The sequence below is a fragment of the Diadema setosum genome, chromosome 16 (assembly GCF_964275005.1).
Source record: "Diadema setosum chromosome 16, eeDiaSeto1, whole genome shotgun sequence".
Classification (NCBI taxonomy): Eukaryota; Metazoa; Echinodermata; class Echinoidea; order Diadematoida; family Diadematidae; genus Diadema; species Diadema setosum.
In genome coordinates this window covers 26914947-26938479 of record NC_092700.1, presented here as the reverse complement: position 1 = coordinate 26938479, position 23533 = coordinate 26914947, and the positions used below count along the sequence as shown (strand labels likewise).

At 39.0% G+C, this 23533-nt stretch overlaps 1 protein-coding gene across 1 annotated transcript in view; it reads right to left on the bottom strand.

Annotated features, from left to right (window-relative positions):
- Nucleotides 1–9138: 9138 nt before the first annotated feature.
- LOC140239763 (solute carrier family 2, facilitated glucose transporter member 8-like) overlaps nucleotides 9139–23533 on the bottom strand; it is a 31629-nt gene continuing 17234 nt past the window's right edge. Inside the window, exon 9 of the mRNA XM_072319583.1 lies at nucleotides 9139–9159. Coding sequence (XP_072175684.1) covers nucleotides 9139–9159 — 21 coding nt within the window. The remainder of the gene's footprint in view (nucleotides 9160–23533) is intronic.

Genomic DNA, 23533 nt, shown 5'->3' with positions numbered 1-23533 from the left:
TTCTACTGTTTGCAGTCTTGTAAACATACTTGTATCTTTAGCGAAAACTGTTCGAGTACGTGGACGGTGATAAGTAGGCCCCTTTAATCAAATTATGTATGAACCAAATGGTTTCTTTTGAACATGTATTGTGTTGAAAAGTTCTTGGCAAAATTCCAGGGAAAATGTGTACATGAAAATTCCCTTGTTCAAATTTAAGCATGTGATGGGAAATGTAAACAGTATGTGCGAATGCTTCTATGTTTCCTGCTAAACTTAATTGTTAGTGGGGAAAAGAAAAGAAAAGAAAAGTCTCGCTCTATCATGTCTACACCACAACGCCTATATATACGGATATCTAAGCTGGAGGTGGGTTGGAATGTCTTGTTTAGAGCACCAACCTAAGTACAGATTAATTGGCGCGCTATCTTTTGAAGAGAAACAATACTTTGTTTCGCATTGTTAGTTGGGAAATGAAAAGAAAAGAAAAGAAAAGAAAAGAAAAGAAAAGAAAACAGAAGTCTCGCTTCATGAGAGATGTTCAGGTCCCGCTCTACACCACAACGCCTACGGATGTCTAGGCTGGAGGTGGGTTGGAATGTCTTATATAGAGCACCAACAGTAATTGCAGATTAAAGGGACTGTACAGTACTGGTTGAGGTGGGGATTCATGTTTTGAACATTCCTAAGTGAGATAATGAAAAGCCTCTTATGAAATATGAAAGAGCATGTAATTTTAAGAAGGATTCAACTTTATTATGAAAATTGGTTTTCAAATGGATGAGATATCCAAAAAAGTGCTAAAAGGCGACATGACACAACTTTATTAGGATCTCTTTGTTTCACCTTGTTTTTGGATATCTCAGCAATTTCAAAACCGATTTTCATTGAATAAACTTTTGATACCCCTTAGAACTGCATGCTCTTTGACATTTCATAGAGTGGTTTCTGAATATCTCGCAAAACGTTAAAAGCTAAATCCTCACCTTGACCAGAAGTGTGCACACCCTTTAGTTGGCACGCTACTTTTGAAGAGAAACAATACTTTGTTTCACACACGATGATAGCAGAAAGACAATTGATAATCATCCTCTCGTGTGAAAGCAAGCAGAGGTATTTCAAAACATTTCAAGAGCCATCTTGGTGAGTTACAGTCTGTTAAACATGTCAGTGTAATGTGAAAAACAAATTGAAGGCCACCTGCAATACAGCCTTGCATTTTCCGACATCACAACTTCACGTGAAATAATCAACACGTTCCATATTATACTAGTGATGGAGAGGGAAAATAATAAACATCAACATTGCAAGATTGATGAAGACAAAAGACGGGAACTGATTCCACGTAAAATACATAAACATGTACATATTATGTATTTTGATTTCTCCATGCATTTTTCCATATCATTACACACAATCATTGCACACGTATACTTGATGTGGTGTTCAGCTCACTGTGTGCAGACTGAGCACGATCCGATAATTCAGAACCTTTGCCTGAGAAAGGATGGTAGCCTATACCGCGAGTCAAAAAGAAACTTTCTTGATCATCTCGTGCATCCTGTACTTTATGCGCAATGCACCCATCAGAGACAAGCTTGCCTTCACCCAAACTGTTTAGATATTGCCAATGGAAGACTCTGATGATCCCATACAGTGGCTGTGCACCTGGAAGAACGCTGGTCTGACCTCGATCGATGTCCATTTTAGTCGTGGTGGAGATCTGTGTGCCGATCCGTGCAATGTAAATCGCGTGCTTCACTGAAGACGCAGATGCTACCCTGTCTTGAAAGAGATCGAGGGTATACATCTAGACCAATTCAGCAGGAGGTTACACTGAATCATCACTTGCTGGCAGAGAGTTTCAACTGGATGATATTACCCGCTGCCATATAACCCTGATTCACACATTGGATGCAAACCCACTGGCGATCATATTGGAAACAAGCAATATTGGGCATGGGGGCACGACTCTTGGCCAGGCCCAATTATTAAGGAGTATCGAGTATAAAGAAGACAATAAGAGCAAATAGTAGTTCCACTCCTATTTGGAAGTGAGGTACCTAAATATGTCATTAAAAAAAAATATCCCAAGTTGCCGAACTTAATGACCTAAACTTAACTGGATGACAATAGCAAGACATAGGATTACTTCATGTGGAATACATGTTAGGCCTCACAGTATGTCGTTTTCCAGATGGTCCATGACGTCACTGTATTCTCCAGGACCATGAGTCGTTCATCGGAACCATACAGCCCACGAGCTCGAAACTAGGTAGCATTGCCCATGAGCTTGACACTAAGTTTAGGCAAACCAGGCCCATAAGAGTCCGACACATGGGGGGGGGGGGAGGGGGGAGGGAGGTCCACAAGACCTATACACTGAATAGATTAAAGGTAGGGAATCCCATTTGCATGCCTTAAATGAAGAGTTGTATAAATACAGTGGTATGTTGAAGAGAGCATCATTTTAGAAGCTCCCATAAAGTATTGAAAGTGGAAGGTAACATTTAGTACATTTTTATTGACCGTTAGATTTTGAATTGAGTTTTTTTTCGGGGCTCACCGTAAATTCCAGTACATTGCTAGGCTACCTTTGCAGACCCATGCACTGCATGTGTGTTCATCATGTATATTTTGTGAAGAAAGTTCATCAAAACTTACAAACTATACATTCTTGCCACACACTCTATATGCTATTACATGAGCTCTTATACTTTTAGATTTGTGTTTATAGATAAAAAAAAATACAGAAGACTGCAACAAAAAGGCTTAAGTGTGGCTGACACCTTTAAGCTCTCTGAAATACATATATTAATCTCGTACCGTGGGCCAAGTTTTCCTCGAGTGTCGAGCTCGCGGACCGCACAGTTTGTGGGCCTATTATATTTGATGTCGAGCTCATGGACCTTGTTCATCTAGTGTTTAGGTCACAGGATGTATGACTCGTGAGCTGCGTAACTCATGGGCTGTACGACTCTTGAGTTGTTTGACTTGTGACGTACACCTGATGAGATGGGCATGTTGTTTTCTGGCTAGCATCTTTCACCCTTTCATCCAGTTCAAGGGACTTTGCCATATGCCTGTTCACATACTATTAAGCATCAACCCATTATGGTACTCCTCTCCCCACTTTACATGTTTAAGCGTGCAAATTGTGTCCAGTGCAAATTTGATAATGTTGCACATAATTTCATGCAAGCTAGGCTTCATAACTAACCCAAACATGAATATTATACAAATTATACATGTCCCCCCAAAAATTACAATCTGAGCAGATGGCTGGATAACCAAAACAAGCTGAAGGCAAGCTCCTGAACTAGCTCCTCATATTTGCTTAAAATTCACACTTCTGGAATCACAGATATGCAATGATGTGACACTCTTGCCTTTTGGATGCTTGGAGAATCTTATGTGGTGAGAACTTTATATTTTTATTGAGATTTTTGCACACTCTTGCCAACTTTTTTTCTTGGTAGTCTGACAGCCCATTTTGGATTGTGGACAAGCTGCAGTCCCATACACTCATCTTCATGTGGTCTAACTGGATCGTTCAACTATAAGACCAGTGTTGCCTTATCTTGCCCCACTCATCCCATTGAAATTGCCTCTACTTGCTCCGCTGAATCTATTGAAGTTGCCTCACTGGACTGTGTAGTATTATATATTGTTCTTGCCACCTGGGTTTACTTCTTCACGACACAATGGCTGGTACCCGGACAACAAAGAACCTCATTAAGGAGATCCTCCAGGATGATGAGGTACTGAAGGTCATGAAAGAAGCTGTGATGCAAGCACTTGACTCCAAATTCCAGGAGCTCTTCACTAGACTCGAGGAACAGGCTGGGCAGATTCTTGATCTTCAGCATAAAGTAGACTCTTCAGAGCGAGATCTTGCTGCACTCAAGGTCAATGCTGAAAAGGATCGCCACCTGATTGCAAAACTGCAATCTGACCTGAACAATCAGGAGCAGTACTCCCGCAGAAACTGTTTGCGCATTTTTGGTGTCCCGGAAGCTGACAAGGAAAACACAGATGACGTTGTCTGTCGGATCGCCAATCAGAAGCTCGGAGTGGAGCTACGACGAGATGACATTGATCGCAGTCACCGCGTTCAGCGACGGATCATCCCAGCCGAGAGCGATAATTGTGAAGATGACATCATACCGACTTCGCCAACACCTGCTCACGAACAGAAAGAAGCTGAAAGGCACCGGTCTGAGCATCTGTGAAGACTTGACTGACTCCAATCGATCTCTCCTCCACGATGCCTTTCTTGCCAGTAGAACACAGAACAGCAAAGTTGTCTCCGCTTGGTCACAAGATGGCAGAATCATTGTAGCAGTGAGGACATCAGACGGAAAAACAATGCGCAGACAAATTCACAGCAAAGCCGATCTGACCAGGTTGTAAGCTACGTGTAATCTTTGTATTCATAAACATATCATTTTCATTTCAATATTGGTTTTGTGCAATGAAAATAATAACACTAGTTCTCATCCTAACTTTTAACTAATCATTTTTGAAATATGACAACCCTCCAAGCATCATTTTATCTTCGATTAGTATATTACTCCTTTTTCTTGTGTGCTTCAGGTTTATCTATTCACCTTATATGTATATATTTTGTGTGCAATCGTGTGTAATGTCGTGTAAGCGTAGATTTCTAGTATGTCTCGATGATATTGACTTTGATACTCTCAATGAATTTCTATCACCACCTCAATCTGAAATAAATAATGATTCACTTCAAACAAATTGTACACCGGAGGAGTTTAATGACTTTATTGAAAATACATATTCTAATGATGATCTCAGTAAATATTTGTCATGTATTCATATTAATGTGAGAAGCTTGTGTCATAATTTTGATGATTTGTCACTTTTTCTATCTTCTTTGTGTATGCAAACAAAAATTGTTGGCATCAGCGAGACATGGATAAATGATAATTCCCCTTTATCACTGTGCAATATGAATGATTATGAGTTTGTTGGTAACAATCGCAAAACAAAACGCGGAGGAGGTGTTGGATTATATGTACACAAAGACATATCTTTTAATCGCCGTTGTGATCTTGATACCAATACTGATTTTTAGAGAGTATTTTTATAGAAGTAACAAATTGCAATTTCTCTATTTTGATATGTATTGTATACAGACCACCCAATAAGTCAGTTAATGAATTTTGTGAGTTTTTGATTGATATTTTGGATATTGTAAAAAAAGAAAAGAAAATATTTTATCTAATGGGAGATTTTGATATTGATTTGCTTAAAGTAGGGCATGTGCAATATGTAAACTGATAAGGAAGAAATGTAAAATGTATAAATTGTATAAGAAGAATCCGAGTGATTATCGTAAAGCTGTTTATAAGACATATCGAAATAAAGTGACTAATATGGTAAAATTAGCTAAAAAGAAATATTATGAGAAAAAGCTAGCTGACAGTAGTGGAAATAGTAAAAAAGACATAGGATGTGATAAATACTGCCTTGGGGGAAAAAGTGCAATACGAAAACAATTATCAAATCTATTAAGTGTAATAATGAAACAGTAGTAAATAGTAAAGAAATTTGCAATTTGTCGAATACATTTTTTTGTCAATATTGGTAATGATATTAATTCTTCTTTTGATGATCCACATGAGTATGATTATCTTCAATATGTTACAAAAGTTGAGTCAACAGCATTTTTCAAACCAATTACTTGTAAAGAAATAATTGATATTGTAAACAATTTTAAGAATGATGTAAGTGCTGGATATGATAATATTGATGTTCGAATTCATTTGTTATGTAATCCCCTATGTGCAATATTTAATCAGTGTATGGAATCTGGTATATTTCCAGATAAATTGAAGATAGCCAGAGTTGTACCAGTTTTGAAGAATGGTTCCTCTGATGTAATGACAAATTATCGTCCAATATCAGTATTATCTGTTTTTTCCAAAGTTTTTGAAAAATGTATTTCTACTAGGTTTGTTGAATTTCTTACGAAGTGCAATATCATTAAGAAAAATCAGTATGGATTTAGACCGGGGCACTCCACATCTTCTGCTTTGATTGATTTTATTCATAAGGTGATCTGTGCAATAGATAGCGGAAACATTTTACTTGGCTTATTTTTAGACCTCAGCAAAGCATTTGACACACTTGATCATAATATTCTTTTAGCTAAATTAAGTCTATATGGATTTCGTGGTGTCACTTTCAAACTTTTGAAAAGTTATTTGAGCAATCGTAAGCAGTTCGTATCCATTGATAAGAATATATCAGATTACAAAAACATAAGATGTGGAGTGCCCCAGGGATCGATCCTCGGGCCTATTTTATTTCTTTTGTATATAAATGATTTACCCAATGTTTCTAGTATTTTACAATGTATTTTATTTGCAGACGATATTCTTGTCTCATGATAATATTAATTCTCTGCAAGAGGTTTTTAATAAGGAATTGCAAAATGTTACTAATTGGCTGCGAGCTAACAAATTATCAATTAACATATCAAAAACTAATTTTATGATATTTACAAAGAAAAAATGTAACACCGACACTGTATTCATTAACATGTGTGGTTCTCAAATTTTGCAGACACCTTCACTGAAATTCCTTGGAGTGCATGTAGATAATAAATTGAATTGGTCGAATCATATCAATTTTGTTTGTAATAAATTATCAAAAATATTGGTGTAATGAATAAACTAAGTTTTCTTCCAAAGTCTGTTTTAAAATCAATTTATAATGCCATAATTCTACCTCACTTGTACTATGGAATAACTGTCTGGGGCAATGCTCACGAATGTTATATTCAAAGACTTTCAGTGCTTCAAAAACGTGCAATACGAATCATTTCCCATGCCTCTTTTCTTGCCCACACCCAACCACTGTTCCTATCCCTGAAGATATTGCGGTTGAATGATATGTACAAATATCAAGCTGGAATATTTATGTATTTGTGTAAAAATCGTTTGTTACCAAAGACTCTCTTAGATTTGTTCACTTTTAATAATCAAATTCATAATTATAGCACGCGATCCGCCAATGATTTTCACCTACCTCTATCTCGTACTTCATTTTATCAAAGATCTATCATTTACATTGGTCCTACCCTGTGGAATTCTCTCCCCTGTGCAATTCGTAATGCTAACTCTTTGAATACGTTTAAATCTGGTTACAAAAAAGCTCTTCTCAATAATTACAGCCAAATTTATTAAGGTAAGGAGTATGTTTTTTATCCCCTATGTTTCGAGACATCCTGTATTATCGTCATTTTATGTTTTGCTTTGTCTTGTCTTGTCCTGTTCTTACGTTTTTACTTTCATTGGAACACATTATATATAATTGAAATTGAATGAATTATTCTGTAGGTCAGCTATAAATAAGGGACATCTCCTTTCTGGCTGCTACCTACCATAGCATATTTGTTAACCTATGTACGTGTAATTGTCAATCTATTTATGTATTTTTGTTCCTTTTCACTGTCTTACTGAAATGTTTGTAATCATATCCGAATATTGATATATGTAATTGTTTTTAATATGTTCCTTGCTTTGGTAAAATAAAGAAACTTGAAACATTTTTACATTGAAAACACCCTATATGATTAAATTGTCCAAATGCTATTCCAGGGTCTTAGAATATAAAATTTTTGCTCTATTTTGCAGTAAACCAGTTCGATTTGGTAAAGCGATCACAGAGAAAAGTGGATTGTTTTAAAGCATGTCATGAGTTTGATTCTTCCAAGTTTAGCACTTCGATGATCTTGTGTGTGAATACAATAGACAGAACTTGGAGGGAAGAGATTCTTGACATCCTCTACAAAATTCTTCATTTCTCTTTGACCACTGAAGCAAATCGAATGGGGTTTTCTGTAAGATGTGGGCAATGAGTTATGGCTCATACCCTGAATTTGTATTTAGATTGATTCGATATTTTTAAAGATATCATTGCGGAGGGTCCCGTTGTAATTTTTTTTTTTTTTTTGGGGGGGGGGACATACGGTATTTGAGGTCACTGCCATCACTGAAGACACTAAGCTTCATTTCTGAAGACCTGAGACCTTTTACTATGAACCAATGCTCTGCGGAATATGCATACATGCTTTGATTATAACGTCACGGCGTGATTTGTAACTGATTGAACTTTTAGGATTAAACCAATGAAGCCAAACATCAATAATTGTAATCCTACACAAATTTTGATATTCTAAAAGTCTGACCTCACATTGTCCTTAGATGTCAAAGTTGGATATACACAAGGTAATGATCAATGTTCTGTGGAATGAGAAGACACTTCTATTGTAGCATAAATGTTAATAGCATAATGCGTGATTGCACACCAGGTATACAGTTAACCATTGAATATACGTCAAATATCAATATTCTGATATTTTGAGGTCATTGACCTGTCACAGTCCTCGGAGGTCAAAGGCAGAGACAAGTAAATAATTTCCCTTGATCTGAGGAATAGGAAAGCGATTCAGTTCTAACACAAGAAATGAATTTCGTTTTTAAAGGGAAGATAAACCCCAAGAGCAATGTGGATTGAGTGAAAGCAGCAACATTAGTAGAACACATCAGTGAAAGTTTGAATAAAATCGGACAATCGATGCAAAAGTTATGAATTTTTAAAGTTTTGATGTTGGAACCGCTGGGTGAGGAGACTACTAGAGGTTATGACGTATGAGTGGACAACAATACCAAGAAAATATAAAGAAAATTGTGCAAAAATCCATTTTTCATGAAAATTACAAATTCCATCAACTTGACATTGACATATGTTAAGGGTAGCAATTATTCCCCCTGCTTTCTGAAAGCGGTTGGTCCATTGCTCTTTCATGATTGTAGAAAAGTAAATATTTGTTGAATTTCCTTTATATTTTCTTTGTATTGTTGTCCACTCATACGTCATATCCTCTAGTAGTCTCCTCACCCAGCGGTTCTAACACCAAAACTTTAAAAATTCATAACTTTTGCATCGATTGTCCGATTTTCCTCAAACTTTCACTGATGTGTTCTACTAATGTTGCTGCTTTCACTCAATCCACATTGTTCTTTGGGTTTACCTTCCCTTTAAGACATCGTTATCATGTTTATCATCAACCAATTGCACCAAATACCAAAATTCTGATAATTTGAGGTTATTGACCTCTGGAGGTCATCAGAGGTCAAAGGTAGGAACCTGTCAAGGATCGGTGGAACATTGAGGCAATTCCACTGTAAAAAACAAAAAACAAAAAACAAAACAAACAAACATGGTTTCAGTACATCATTGCCGTGTTTATCATTAATCAATGACAAAATATCAATATTCTGATATTTTGAGGTCATTGACCTCTGGAGGTTATCAGAGGTCAAAGGTAGAAACCTGTCAGGGTTCTATGGAACATGAAGACTCTTCCACTGTAACAAAAATGAGTTTTTCATCAATGACGCAAAATATCTATTTTTTATCAAATTTTGAGGTCATTGACCTTTGGAGGTCATCAGAGGTCAATTCAGACTTACCTCTCAATCTCAAAATGAATCTTATAACATGTACTAACACTGGTGAAAGTTTCATGCTTTAGTCAAATTTTGCACAATTTTTCGCCTTATCTGCTCTACTATTACCCTGGTAAAGTCTCGGACGTTTTATACGATTTTGTTTGTTTGATAAATAGGATAAATTGCATTTGTTTAAAGATTTATTTATATCATAATATCACATCATGATTATCATAGATACACCATAGATAAGGAGCAATGATTCATGAGTATACAAAACCCAACCAAAGATTTTATGGCAATGATTTTATTCATAGCTATGACTAAAAATCACGGGATAATTGGAGTGTATTTACGTCTATAAAGGGTAATTTTTTCAGTCAGTTGCAATAAAAACAACTCGACACAAGAATCATGAATTTGGATAAAAACCTACTCCTCGTTGTGGAAGGAATTTCATGAGATTATTTACATTAAGCATGTTAAGAGAGTAATGAATACTGTACAACCATGAATAAATCCCTTTACAGTGAAGCATTAAAATGTTTACCACCGTATGTACAATGCTGCATACCTAGAGCATGGGTAATAGAGCGGGTGCACGCCACGACACCGACACCCACGAGTTCGACACTATTCAGCCAAGGCCCACGAGACCGACACATTAAGCCCCGTGTTGTATCTGTCAGTATAATACACATGTTTTACTCCTACCACTAGGTATGAGGTTATTGATATTGTTTCTGGTTTGAAAAATAAAAAAGTGCAGGTTCTGATGAAATAAGCAATATGATTTTAAAAGGAGCAATATATTCTATTCTGGATCCTTTGGTGTATATTTTCAATTTGTCAATGTCAAATGGTCAGTTTCCGGAACAAAGAAAATAGCAAAAGTTATTCCTATATTGAAGAATGGTAATAACTTAGATATTAGTAATTATGGACCTATTTCTTTATTATCTTGTATATCAAAAATCTTAGAGAAAATTATATATAAAAGAACAATGAATTTTTTGAAGACGCATTGTGTTCTAACAAACTCCCAGTTTGGTTTTCGAGAAAAGCATAGCACCTCTCATGCATGTGTGAATTTCATTGATAAAGTAGCACATGCTTTAGATAATCACTCTCATATGATCGGTATCTTCCTGGACTTCTCCAAGGCCTTCGACACTATTAATCATAATATATTACTTTATAAGTTGTCCCACTATGGTATACGTGGGAAGGCCTTGGAGTGGTTCAGGAGTTATCTAACTGATCGTAAACAATATGTTTCAATAAACAATTATAACTCTGATATGAGAGAACTAATTTGTGGCGTGCCACAAGGTAGTATATTGAGGCCGTTGTTGTTTATTGTTTATATTAATGATTTATGTGCTTCCTCCCAAGTGTTATCATTCATACTTTTCGCCGATGACTCAAATGTGTTTTATTCACATGAAGATCCAAATATTCTTGTGCATACAGTAAATTCGGAGTTACAAAATTTACGAGATTGGATACGAGCTAATAAGCTGTCCCTGAATATCAATAAAACCAAGTATATGTTTTTTAGTAACACTTTAGATAATTTGAATATGGATATTTATTTTGATGATACTGTTTTAGAAAGTGTTTCATATACAAAATTTCTTGGAATTACAATAGATAATAAACTTTCTTGGAAATTTCATGTAGATTATGTTTGTAAAATTATTTCACGCAATATAGGCGTCATTAACAGGTTCAAATTGTTTCTTCCCCAACATTCATTATTCATACTGTATTCGTCTTTGATACTACCTTATTTAAATTACGGAATTTTGGCATGGGGAAACACGCATCAAACATTATTAGATAGGGTTTTATTGTTACAAAAGAAGGCACTTCGAATCATTTGTAATGCCGCTCCTTGCTCTCATACAGCTTCTTTGTTTTCTGAAAATAAGATTCTGAAAATTAAAGATTTGTTTTTATTTCATTTAGGACAATTTATGTATAGTTATAATAACAACTGCCTTCCGTTTATATTTGATTCTATGTTTCCTCGTAACCTGACATACCATAGTTACCCAACAAGACAGTCTAATGAATATCACTTACTTCTGCTTAGAACTGTGTTAGCTCAGCAGACATTTATTTATACAGGCCCAAGATTCTGGAACTCCCTTAGTCCAGACATAAAAAATGCTCCTTCTTTGTTTTCATTCAAAAAAAGATTGAAATCATTCCTCCTTAAGTCTTATAATGTAACAGAAAGAAATTAATTTTGTTTGTTTATCTATTTCAGTAAGTAGGTTTTGTAAGCACCAGGATGCTATTGATTTTTCAAAGGCTTGTTAGGTCGCGTCTTTCGCGGAATTCAACATCGCATCCCCTGTTTTTCTTATTGCAAACTTGTACATTATTACACGTGCCTTCACAGAGCAGATAATGTTCTGCTATCAGCAATTCCACACAATTGTATATATCACTTTCTTGTCGCTTTCAACGCTCTACACTTCTAATTATGGCTAATAGTCTCTGTTGGTTTGATCTTGAATTTATCGATTGATCTAGGCTTTTGTTTTTAGTTGTCTCGTCTCTTTACTTGTATTTCTGCTTCTTCCCTTTCCCCTCTTCCACTTCTTTTTTTCATCCCGCACACTTGTAGTTAAGTTTTCAACTTTTTTCTTCCTCATTTTGAGGTGCCCACGTTGTACAAGCAGTCTTTTGAGTGGGTACCTCCACTTTTTTTCGCAGAATGTATGAATATGTCTGTATGAAAAATGCCTAATTTTGTAATGATTATTGACATATGTTATTCTTTGCTATCTATGTATCATTCCTTCAAACGCATGTCGAATCTATATTTTTTGTACATTCTGTTGAAAGAAGTGAAAATAAAACCTTTGAATTGAATTGAATTGAATTGTCGAACTCAGGGGCTGTATGATTCATGAGCTGTATGACTCATGGACCTGTTTTCAATGTCGAACTCGTGAGCTGTATGACTCGTGGGTGTCGGTCTCGTGGGATGACCCCGCTCTTACTTCACTGGCTTGCTTTGGTCATGTGAGCAGTTTTCAGCATTTTTTCTGTATCCGTTAACACTTTGAGACGTACGCACAGCGGTGTCCGCCTGCTGGAGCTAATACGAGATATTGGTTAAAAGGAGTAAACTAGTGTAAAATATCAAACTGCATGGGATCGATCCGTTTAAACAGCGAGAGAAAAATTACAAGGAATACGAATTAAATACACAACAGACAACGAGTGGATAAGGGGGAATGTTACTAGAGCGACTTATTTTTCTTTACTGTCCGTTATGATGGCACACCCGGGCGTTTTGTTATAAGAGTTACAGTATTTCTGTTTTTATTGTTTGTTTGTTTGTTTGTTTGTTTGTTTTTTACAATTTTGCTGACTTACACACGGACGAAAAACCCAAGACACAATAATATATTTTGTAAACAAGGACGAGTTCATTTTCATTCATTTATTTATTCAGACCACTGATCTCTCCATAAGAAGTGTGATTATAATAGGAAGTACAAGTATTGTATCTGGATATTAAAACATAGACATATCGCTTTTGAAGCCACCGCGCCACCATCTTACAACGAAAATTGCCCAACATTTGGGTAAAGAGCACACACATCATGTGATTTGGGTGACAGTCTCTGCTGGAAAATGCGTCCAAATTACACATACTATGCTTACAAAGATGGCAGGGCGGCGGCTTCATTTGTTTATCAATTTGTATACAACGTGAATGGGCCCTTGAGATATCCAGGTCGATATACCTTGTTGCGACACGGATTGAAAGTCGCCCCTACACGGATTGTCGCCTCCTGCTCGGGGCGACAATCCGTGACGGGCGTACTCTGCCCCCCCCCCCCCCCCCCCCCACGGAAGAAAGCAGTAACTGCATTACTGCTGAGCTGAGATAAATGCTATTTTGTGTTTTTTGCAGATTCTTTAAAAACACAGAAACATTCAAAAATAATTTTGTGGTATGATTATGCACCATACCTAGTTGTCTAAAAATACCTAGAAAAAAAAATATGTTTCCATTATTTTTTAAATGTTATTTAGGAAAATGCAGTTACTGCGGTGGCTCACCCTTGTTTCTGGGTAGTTTCCCCACGGAAAAAAGCAGTAACTGCAGACGGCCAGGAGTCTGCTGTTTTCCCCATGGAAAAAAGCAGTAACTGCACATGTCACATGACCATAGGAGGAGAATTGTTACCACCACCAGGTTATAAAGTTCTTCTACTTTCTGGTTAGTCTAGATCTATAAGATCTAGGACCTAACGCTAGACCTAGACTAGGTCTTGTCGATTGAATGGCATTCTGTGTAAAAATAAGGCCTACCCTAATTGAACTTTGAAGTGCCCGGCCTTGCCCCTGACACATGACCCTGGACTAGACAATAAAATATCAAGTCTCTTCGTCTTAGATCCTAGTCGAACTCTGACATTACACTTAAGCTAGACTACAGATCTATGCCCAATGTTAGTGCTAGACCTAGATCTATTACGTTAGATTAGGCCTACTGACATTTTGTCTAACACTAAACAGTTAACAATAGGCCTAGATCTACTCTGTAACGTTAGATCTGGTACGCGGTAGACCTATAGGGCCTACATCTAACGTTAGACTAACGTTAGTGTATTAATACTAGTGCTCATCTCCCTTCAATATATGAAGAGTTTGTTTGCAAAAACCGATAAGTCCATTTTTGAAGATTTTGAAGTACGGTCTCTGTCATAAAGTACAAAATAATACCTTTTAAATGATATATTGGTCACTACATATAAAGGTACATTTTTGAAGTTATGGTCAAAAGAAGCAAAAATTGTCTTATTATTCTCTTTATTTTTCTTGACCTTTAATTGCAAATATCTCCATTTGGCAAATATGGACTTATCGGTTTTTGCAAACAAACTCTTCATATTTTCAGCTCACCTAGATTTTCTGGTTCTGGCCAAAGCCATGGCTACCATGACTTTTCTTCTGCAATTCATGATAGATTTACAGGCATGCCTGGACCGCAGAAACTGTGTGACAGCATGGTTAGCACTGGCATGATCACTCAGACTGTACCAGGCCTGCAATACTGTGCAAGTAATGACTGTGATGTGATGCAGTGTTTAGCTAGTTACTGTGCAGTATGCTGCAGAATTTACGCGCATGCAGCTAGCTGCACGCGTATTCTACACTCTGAGCGCGCTGAGTCTGCCAGGTTTGCTAGTCTCCAGAAAGAAGCTTTTTCTACAACTTGTCATATGATTCCCTGCGGGCAGAGTCAAGTTACTGGTGAAACAATCTTTTTTATATCTACTCCCCTAAATTATGGAAGAAACTGCTGTTTACATTGTTAAAAAAAAATTAGTAGAAAAAATAAATGGTATTAGGGAAAAAAATATACAGGAAGGACTATACAGAGTCTGAATGATTAGACTAAATTGTTAGTTACTGCTTTCTTCCGTGGGCTTTGTTAGTTACTGCTTTCTTCCGTGGGGAAACTTGCAAAGTTGAATCAACTGGATGCAGTTACTGCTTTTTGCAAAAGTGAAAAATTGCATTTTTGGTCACTTTCATTTTTTTTTTTGGTGCAAAACTGACCTGTTAACATTGGAGAGCATTGGGTAAACTATTCATTTTTGCAAAAAAGTAAACATTCATAAAAATGTCAGTTACTGCGTTTTTCCGTGGGGGGCAGCGAGTTGGCGGCACGGATTGTCGCCCCCGTCACGGATTGTCGCCCGCCCTCGAAGCACATTTTGCTGGGTAATATCGTTCTGGACATAGTCATTGAAATACTAACACATAACTAACATGGCTACATCCATGCAAACATGCCATGTAAAAAGTCATGGTGAGGTTTCAAGGAAGTGTGTATGTGCGCGCGCACATGACAATTTAGTGTCCGTTTGTGCGTGTGTGTGTGTGTGTGTGTGTGTGTGTGTATGATAGAAGAATGTGTTTATTATGTCAGCTTTTTGCGTATGTGTTTTTTAGCTGCGCGTGGGTAGGGATATCTAGTAAGCTGTTGCTGGCATAAACGTTGATATTGATTTTATCAGCAGCTTTGACTTTGATGAGTTGGTTTGGCGGATTTGTTTATGAATTCAGAGTGGTGCTTGCGTGCGGGAGGATGCTGCTTTTCTGCGTACGGTCCATTTTGTCTTATTTATCAACATTGGGAAGTCGTTTCATCAGGAAGGAATGTGGTATCGGTTTGGGTGTGTGTGTGTGTGTGTGTATGTGGGGAGGGGGTTACAATTCGTTATTGCAAAAGTTCGTTATTCTGAAGGCTCTTTAGTCCGAAGGTTCTTTATTCGAAGGTTCGTTATTCTGAATTTCATTTTCGGATCAACGAACCTCTATGTACAGGGAATTGTGTGTTTCGGATAAATGAAGCTTCGGAAAAAAACGAACCTTCCGAATATCGAACCTTCGTGTGTGGGTGTGTGCGTGTGTCAACGGCGTAAATCCGTACTGAGGAGTGGGGGGGGGGGATGGTCACCATCACCACGATCACAAGCCCATAACCGGACCGGCGCAGCCTTGGGGGGGGGGGGGAGCTTTGTGCCCCCTCCCCCCCCCACACACACACACTTTACAGCTATCGGATGTCCCACTCTTTTGCAGAAATATAAAGTGGGAGGAGAATGGCAGCAAAGATATGAAGACTTTTTGTTCTTGTTGTTGCTTTTTTTTTGCTTGTCAGATGACTTGCGGCGGAAAATCAGTTTGTTTTTGAAATATCTGTGAGAGGGAGCGGAGCGACCGAACGGGGGGAGGGTGTGTATGGGGGGGGGGGTGTATCCCTCTCCCACACGAGGAAGATTTTGCATTTTAAGACCTGAAATTCAGCGATCTGGTGCACACGTTTGGTGAATTTTTTGTGTTTTTTTTCTTAAAAAAACCCAATAGAAAATGAAATATTCACAATATATTATTGAATGACTAAATCGTGGTATTTCAGCTCTTGCTCCGCCTGTGCGACATCACTGCGAAGGCCTACTAAATAGTGGGGCCTATCACCGGCGTAGACAGGATTTGATCTTAGGGGGAGCGGTTATGAGATCGTTGAGGGAGCGAAGCAAGCAAGGGGGGGAGGGTATGGTAGGGGGGTTTCCCCCTCCCACGGTGAAATCTTTTTACATTAAAAATTTTGACATTTTACTGTCCAAAAACTGCCGTTTGTAGCTATATTCTTCGCTTTGGAAACTAAGGGGGGGGGGCACACCGGCGCAACTGCTGTCCATCACTGGCAGCAACATCAGGAGAATGGCATAGCGATTAAATGCGAGCGAGCTTGAAAATTTTGACATAATACTTTTACAGTCTAAAAACTGCCGTTTGTAGATATACTTCTTCGCTTTGGGAATTAAGGGGTGCCGCACCGGGCGCCGCACCGGGCGCAACTGCTGTCAATCATTGGCAGCAACATCAGGAGAATGGTGTAGCGATTAAATGCGAGCGAGTTTGAAAATTTTGGCATTTTACAGTCCAAAAACTGCCGTTTGTGGCTGTATTTTTTTGCTTTGGAAATTAAGGGGGGCGCACCGGGTGCAACTGCTGGCAATTACTGGCAGCAACATCAAGAGAATGGCATAACAATTGAATGCGAGCGAGTGAAGCAAGCGAGCTTGAAAATCTTGGCATTTTACAGTCCCAAAACTGTCGTTTGTAGCTATATTTTTCGCTTTGGAAATTAAGGGGGGGGGGCGCACCGGGCACAACTGCTGGCAATTACTGGCAGCACGCAACATCAGGAGAATGGCCTAACGATTGAATGCGAGCAAGCGAAGCGAGCGAGTTTGAAAATTTTGACATTTTACAGTCCCCAAAGTGCCGTTTGTGGCTGTATTTTTTCGCTTTGAAAATTAAGGGGGGGGGGCACACCGGGCCAACTGCCGGCAATTACTGGCAGCAACATCAGGGGAATGGCATAACGATTAAATACGAGCGAGCGAAGCGAGTGAGCTTGAAAATTTTGACTTTTTCCAGTCCCAAAACTGTCGTTTGTAGCTAGATTTTTCGCTTTGGAAATTAAGGGGGCGCACCGGGCACAAGTGCTGGCAATTACTGGCAGTATGCAACATCAGGAGAATGGCATAACGATTGAATGCGAGCAAGCGAAGCGAGCGAGTTTGAAAATTTTGACATTTTACAGTCCCCAAAGTGCCGTTTGTGGCTGTATTTTTTCGCTTTGGAAATTAAGGGGGGGGGGCACGCCGGGCCAACTGCCGGCAATTATTGGCAGCAACATCAGGAGAATGGCATAGCGATTAAATGCGAGCGAGCGAAGCGAGTGAGCTTGAAAATTTTGATATTCTACAGGCCCAAAAACTGTCCTTTGTGGCTGTATTATTTCGCTTTGGAAATCAAGGGGGGCGCACCAGGTGAAAACTGCTGGCAGTTACTGGCAGCAACATCAGGAGAATGGCATAATGATTAAATGCGAGTGAGCTTGAAAATTTTGACATTTTACAGTCCCCAAACCTGTCGTTTGTGGCTGTATTTTTTCGCTTTGGAAATTAAGGAGGCGCACCGGGCGAAAACTACTGGCAATTACTAGCAGCAACATCAGGAGAATGGCATGATGAAATGCGAGCGAGCGAAGCGAGCGAGCTTCAAAATTTTGACATTTTACAGTCCAAAAACTGCCGTTTGTAGCTATATTTTTTTCGCTTGGGAAATTAAGGGGGGCGCATCGGGCGAAAACTGCTGGCAATTACTGGCTGCAACATCAGGAGAATGGTATAATGATTAAATGCGAGCGAGCAAAGCGAGCGAGCTTCAAAATTTTGACATTTTACAGTCCAAAAACTGTCGTTTGTAGCTATATATTTCGCTTTGGGGGCGCACCGGGCGCAACTGCTGTCAGTCACTGGCAGCAACATCAGGAGAATGGCATAGCGATTAAATGCGAGCGAGCGGAGCGAGCGAGCTTTATAATTTTGACATTTTACATTCCAAAAACTGCCGTTTGTGGCTATATTTTTCGCTTTTGTTTGTCCCACTTTTATGGGGGAACCATTCCCCCCTCCCCCCCCCCCCATCGACGCCTCTGCATATGAGGGTGCTTTTGTTAAGTGAAAGATCTGCTGCACACTCTTTGATAAATTAGGGAAATATACGTCAATCTCAAAAGTGTACAAAGTCTATCGAAAGGGATCCTGTATAGCGGAGCTTTTGCATGTTTAAGATTGCAATACAACTATCTGGTGCATAGTTCTGGCGATATATGGACAATTTTCCATTAAGAAGGTCCTCATCTCGGGAATTGCTTGGGGGATAAATGATTTGTCTGCCTAAACACTTCCGTAGGGGCGGGCAGATGCCCCTTTGCCCCCCCCCCCCCCCCCCCGAGATAGATTCGACGCCCCTGATCTTCCCTGGGTATGCCCATAGATGTATCCTGACTGAGTCACCAATCACTGTTGTTTCTCAGGAATGATTCAGGAAATGGAGGGGGTTCATTTATGGCGATATAGTTTTTTTATTGTTTGTTTGTTTGTTTGTTTTCTTACATATTTTGCAGAATATGGTCCCAAGTTACTCGCGTCATAGCATGTTTACATGTAGGCCTATACTATGTGACGTTGTCAACGTCTGAGCCATACCTTACATTGTACAGTATCGTCGGCCTCATGCCAAAAGGGCACTAATAGTGTACAAAGTCTATGGTGTTAAGGCCCTTTTGGCATAAGGCCGACGGTTATGTCGATGTTACTTTCTTCGCGAGTGAGCGAAGCGAGCGAGCGCTTGAGAAAATTATGTATACATTTTCCTACAAGATAGAATACTGTTCAGCTCTGTTACCTGTCTGAAGGCCGGTGTACAAACGTCACGCAATATGCCAAAATTGATACAATCACATTTCTGCTTCCTCCATTTTTTTTTTTCAAAATTCAGGGGGGGGGATGATTGTACAGGCCATCCCCCCTCCTCCATTTCAGGGGGATATATCCCCCATCCCCCCGGGATTTACGCCCATGGCGTGTGTGTGTGTGTGTGTGTGTGGGTGTGTGTGTATGAATGTGGGTTAGTTAATGTGGGTGTGGGATGATTAATTCTTTGGTCAATCAGGGGTTGGTGGGTTGGGGATTGGATTTGAAGAAAGATAGTTATAAATGGTATGACAGATTTTGGTAGGATTTAATATTTAGGATAGATGTAGGCCCTAGATTTATTTCGGTTGGGGGGGGGGGTTGGTCGGGGTTTTTTTATGACTGATTTCATTCTAGATTTATATGTATATGCCCTTATAAGTAAGGAGGTGTTACATGATCCAAACCAATATATTCAAGGGATATAGGTTTGGTAGGGCCCTACATGTCAAAACTTTCTCGTGAAGAAATTGTTAGTAGGGTTGGTCTATAATCGAGTTATCTATGCTGAAGTGAGATTATTTGTAGTATAAAATGACAAATGGATTTGTTTGTGTTTTGAATTGCCATTTGTAACTTTTTTGTTCATGTTATATCCAGAATGGGTCGATTTTTGAATGATTTGAATGAAATCAATAAATATCAAGGAAAACGCACAAAAAAGTGTTGAGTTGGTTTATTTGCATTATGAGGATTTGTTTGAGTGTTTATTGGTGTTTGTTTGTATTACGTATGTATTAGTGGTGTGCATATGGCAGTTCGTTTGTGCAAAAAATCAACTAACGATTGACAAATTATTTACGGCGTGTAGAAATTATTCGCTAATGCATAAAGCATGCCAAACTTATTCTGGGACAAAGAATAGTGGTATGGACTTTGTAGTTAAAGACTGATTGAAGAAAATGACTGCAGTGAAAAATGAACAAAGACAGATAACATTTGGAGAGGGTACCTCCCTCGTATGTATTTTCTCTCGGTCTCTCTCTCGGCTAAGCCCGCCTCACCGCTGAAATTGACATACCCATACTAATATTTTAGATCCACGCTGGTGTGAACTCTTTAAACACGTGCTCATACACGCTGAAGGCATTTTCATTGCCACAGTAGCGCCTGCAGCAGAAGATTTATGGTCATTTTAGGTGGCACCCATATACGCATGACATCGGTTGACCATTGATGCTGAACATTTTTCCCTTGTACTCTTTGAATGTATATTTTTCAAAACTCGGAAGGCAATTTTTGGGTTGGGGATGAGGTGACAGCATTTTTTTTTTTCACTTTTCTGGCCGGGAAGGTGTGGGACAGCGATAAACTATATAAAATGAGAACGAATTTAGTATTTCCCTATAGTCTTATCTTTTTTTTATATATGCTATTTTTTTTAGATATAATTTTTAAATATTATATTCTTTTTTTATTGTATTTGGGTGTCGGAGGGGTGTCCGAATGTCCTAATGTTTTTGTTTGTTTTTTTCGGAAATGTAATAGGCATTGCTTTATTATAACAATCACCTTAACATAACCCAGGAAGTCATGAATATCGCTGCACAATGACAGCGTAACCACAGTTTGTCTATTTCATGACTGTAAGTAATATTTTCTTATTCTGTTTAACTTATCGATCTATAGTATTCTTTTTGTGGTATAATCATAATTTTTGTGGTATAATTATAATATATTCAAAAAGGGTGCAGCGCACTGAGTGCAGCTCCCCGCACCCTGCTCCTGTATTGTGCTTCTATATTCCTGTTTGGTGGTGTTTCCTCATGTTCTGACTGGTGTGAGTGATTTGTCTAAACTCGAGGACATTCCTGGATACTTTTGGTGACATCTAGCCTCTACCTTCACACCAAACATTTGGGAATATGTTTTGGCTGTCTTCGCCTGAGCTGAGCACTGTAGTGGCCATGATCTACACCACACATTGCATGGACAGGATACCACGGCTACTCATCCTTGAACCAGTATAATGGACATTCTTTTGTTGTGAACAAATGGACCCCGACAACTTGTGTGCATTTTTCTTCCTTGTACTTTTATGCAGTGTGGGGACATACTACAACCACAGACAAGCATGTACCTCATGCACACTGCAACCAGCCAGTCCACCAAAAATCACTGGATGGACATTTCACAAGTACAGTGGAGTACGGATATGCTACTATCCCAACTCTAACGCGTCCTTCCAGTCTCTTCTTCTACAAGCCGGCGATATCAACCCAAATCCTGGCCCGATAGAGGGAGAAGGAGCTGCAGCCAGTGGTAGTCTTACATCAGACACCTATCTACACAGAGCTGATTTGTCGTATGGAAGGACCAACATCTGCACGCACACCCCTGCATATGTACATCAGAGGCTTCCACAGTCCGTATGGCAAACGATTGTCGACTTGGGAATCGCCCGCCGGAGGAAAACAAGGCGATCCAAGAGAGGAGGTGCAAAGAGAATCATCTACTCCCAGCAAATTGCAGACTCCGAAAGAGACTACAGCCAACAGAAATTTTATGAATATAGATTTGGCGTAAATATTCCTCGAGGAATGATAAACGCCAAATAAATTCAAATAACAACAACAACAACAAGACAATCGGTGACTCTTTATCTTGTTACCCTAGAATTAAGATGAATGGGTTAAAGTTTGCGCATCTGAATGTGCATAGCTTATTAGGCAAATATGATCTTTTGTCATAGAAGTTATTTGATAAGCCATTTGATGTTATTACTTTGTCAGAAACACTCTTAGATGACAATGTAACTGATGCAGAGATTTGTTTCGATGGCTTCATAGTAGAGAGGCGTGACCGCAATCGACATGGAGGGGGCGTGGCACTGTATATTTCAAACACTCTTGTGTATCAGCGCTGATTAGACTTAGAATTGATGGACTAGAGGCTATTAGACCGGGGGCCCAGAGCATTTATTCAGCTGAAAAGGGTCACACTTTTTGATGGTCTCATCATGTAAGGATGTGGCCAATGGTCAATAAAATGAATTATTACCTATACGAGGTAGTTTTGCGAGGCAATTACAGTTGTTATTTTGCAGGGTCGGGAGTTCAGCGGGCGATATTAGAGCATATTACGAGCATCCGGGGTTTTACATATACAGTGGGCTCTCGTTATACCGAAATCCTCGGGACCGGCAGTTATTCTTTCGTCATATCGAAATTTTGTTGTAACCGAACAAATAAACGATAGAAATACATAGAGTGGATGACATTGCAGCCCAAATTTTTACTTCGTTATAACCAGAATTTTGTTATAACCGCGTGTTCGTTATAACGGGAGTGCACTGTAAAACAGGGAGGTGGGAAGAGAGATTCCACTCCTTCTCTTCCCACCTCATGTAAACATTCCGATCGACCACGAAGAGAAAACATTCAAGGACGTCGCTGCGTGTCGATTACACGCACCGCAGAAGAACGCCGATAAATCAACTCATACAAGGTCGACCACTTCCACTAGTTCCAGCAGCACGACGCGTCAAACAATGACTAACTGCACAGTGACCATCAGTTATTACAACTCTCCAAAGTGAAACAGAAGCAAAAATAAAGTGTAAAAGCGTTCAGATGTTTGAAGTTCGCCTGTTACAACTACATATGTATCTTTGAAGTTGGAGTTGAATGATATACTTTAATGAACAATTTTTCAATTATTCGACATGTTGGTGATGATCTACAGGTAGTCAAATGTGGCTTGATCTATATCATAGTGTACAGCTGTATTCACATATTTTCTTAATTTACCTAGGGGATAGGTAATAATTATGATATTGACTGGCCTTGAGGGAGATACCAGATAAATATTGCCCGCACTGAAAGAATATTGCCCTCGTCTTCGACTCGGGCAATATTCTTTCAGTTTGGGCAATATTTTCTGGTATCTCCCTCGAGGCCAGTCAATATCATATAATTGCTGGCAAGTCACATCCTGTACCGTAAGCCTAGGGACCACAAAAAGGGACCCGAAAAATGGATTTATTCAGCCGAAGGGGGTCACGGACAAAAGTTGGTGGATATTGTTCCTTTGGGTGTACTTATCATGAAAACAGCAATGCCAGCTATTTTATCCTGTACGGGGCCCCAGACAGTAGCCCCAAAGGGCCCCAGAAATATGGTGTTATTCAGCTGAAAAGGGTCACGGCTAATTTCTTTTGCAATGGAAGTACAGTAAGGGTACCGGTTTTCGACA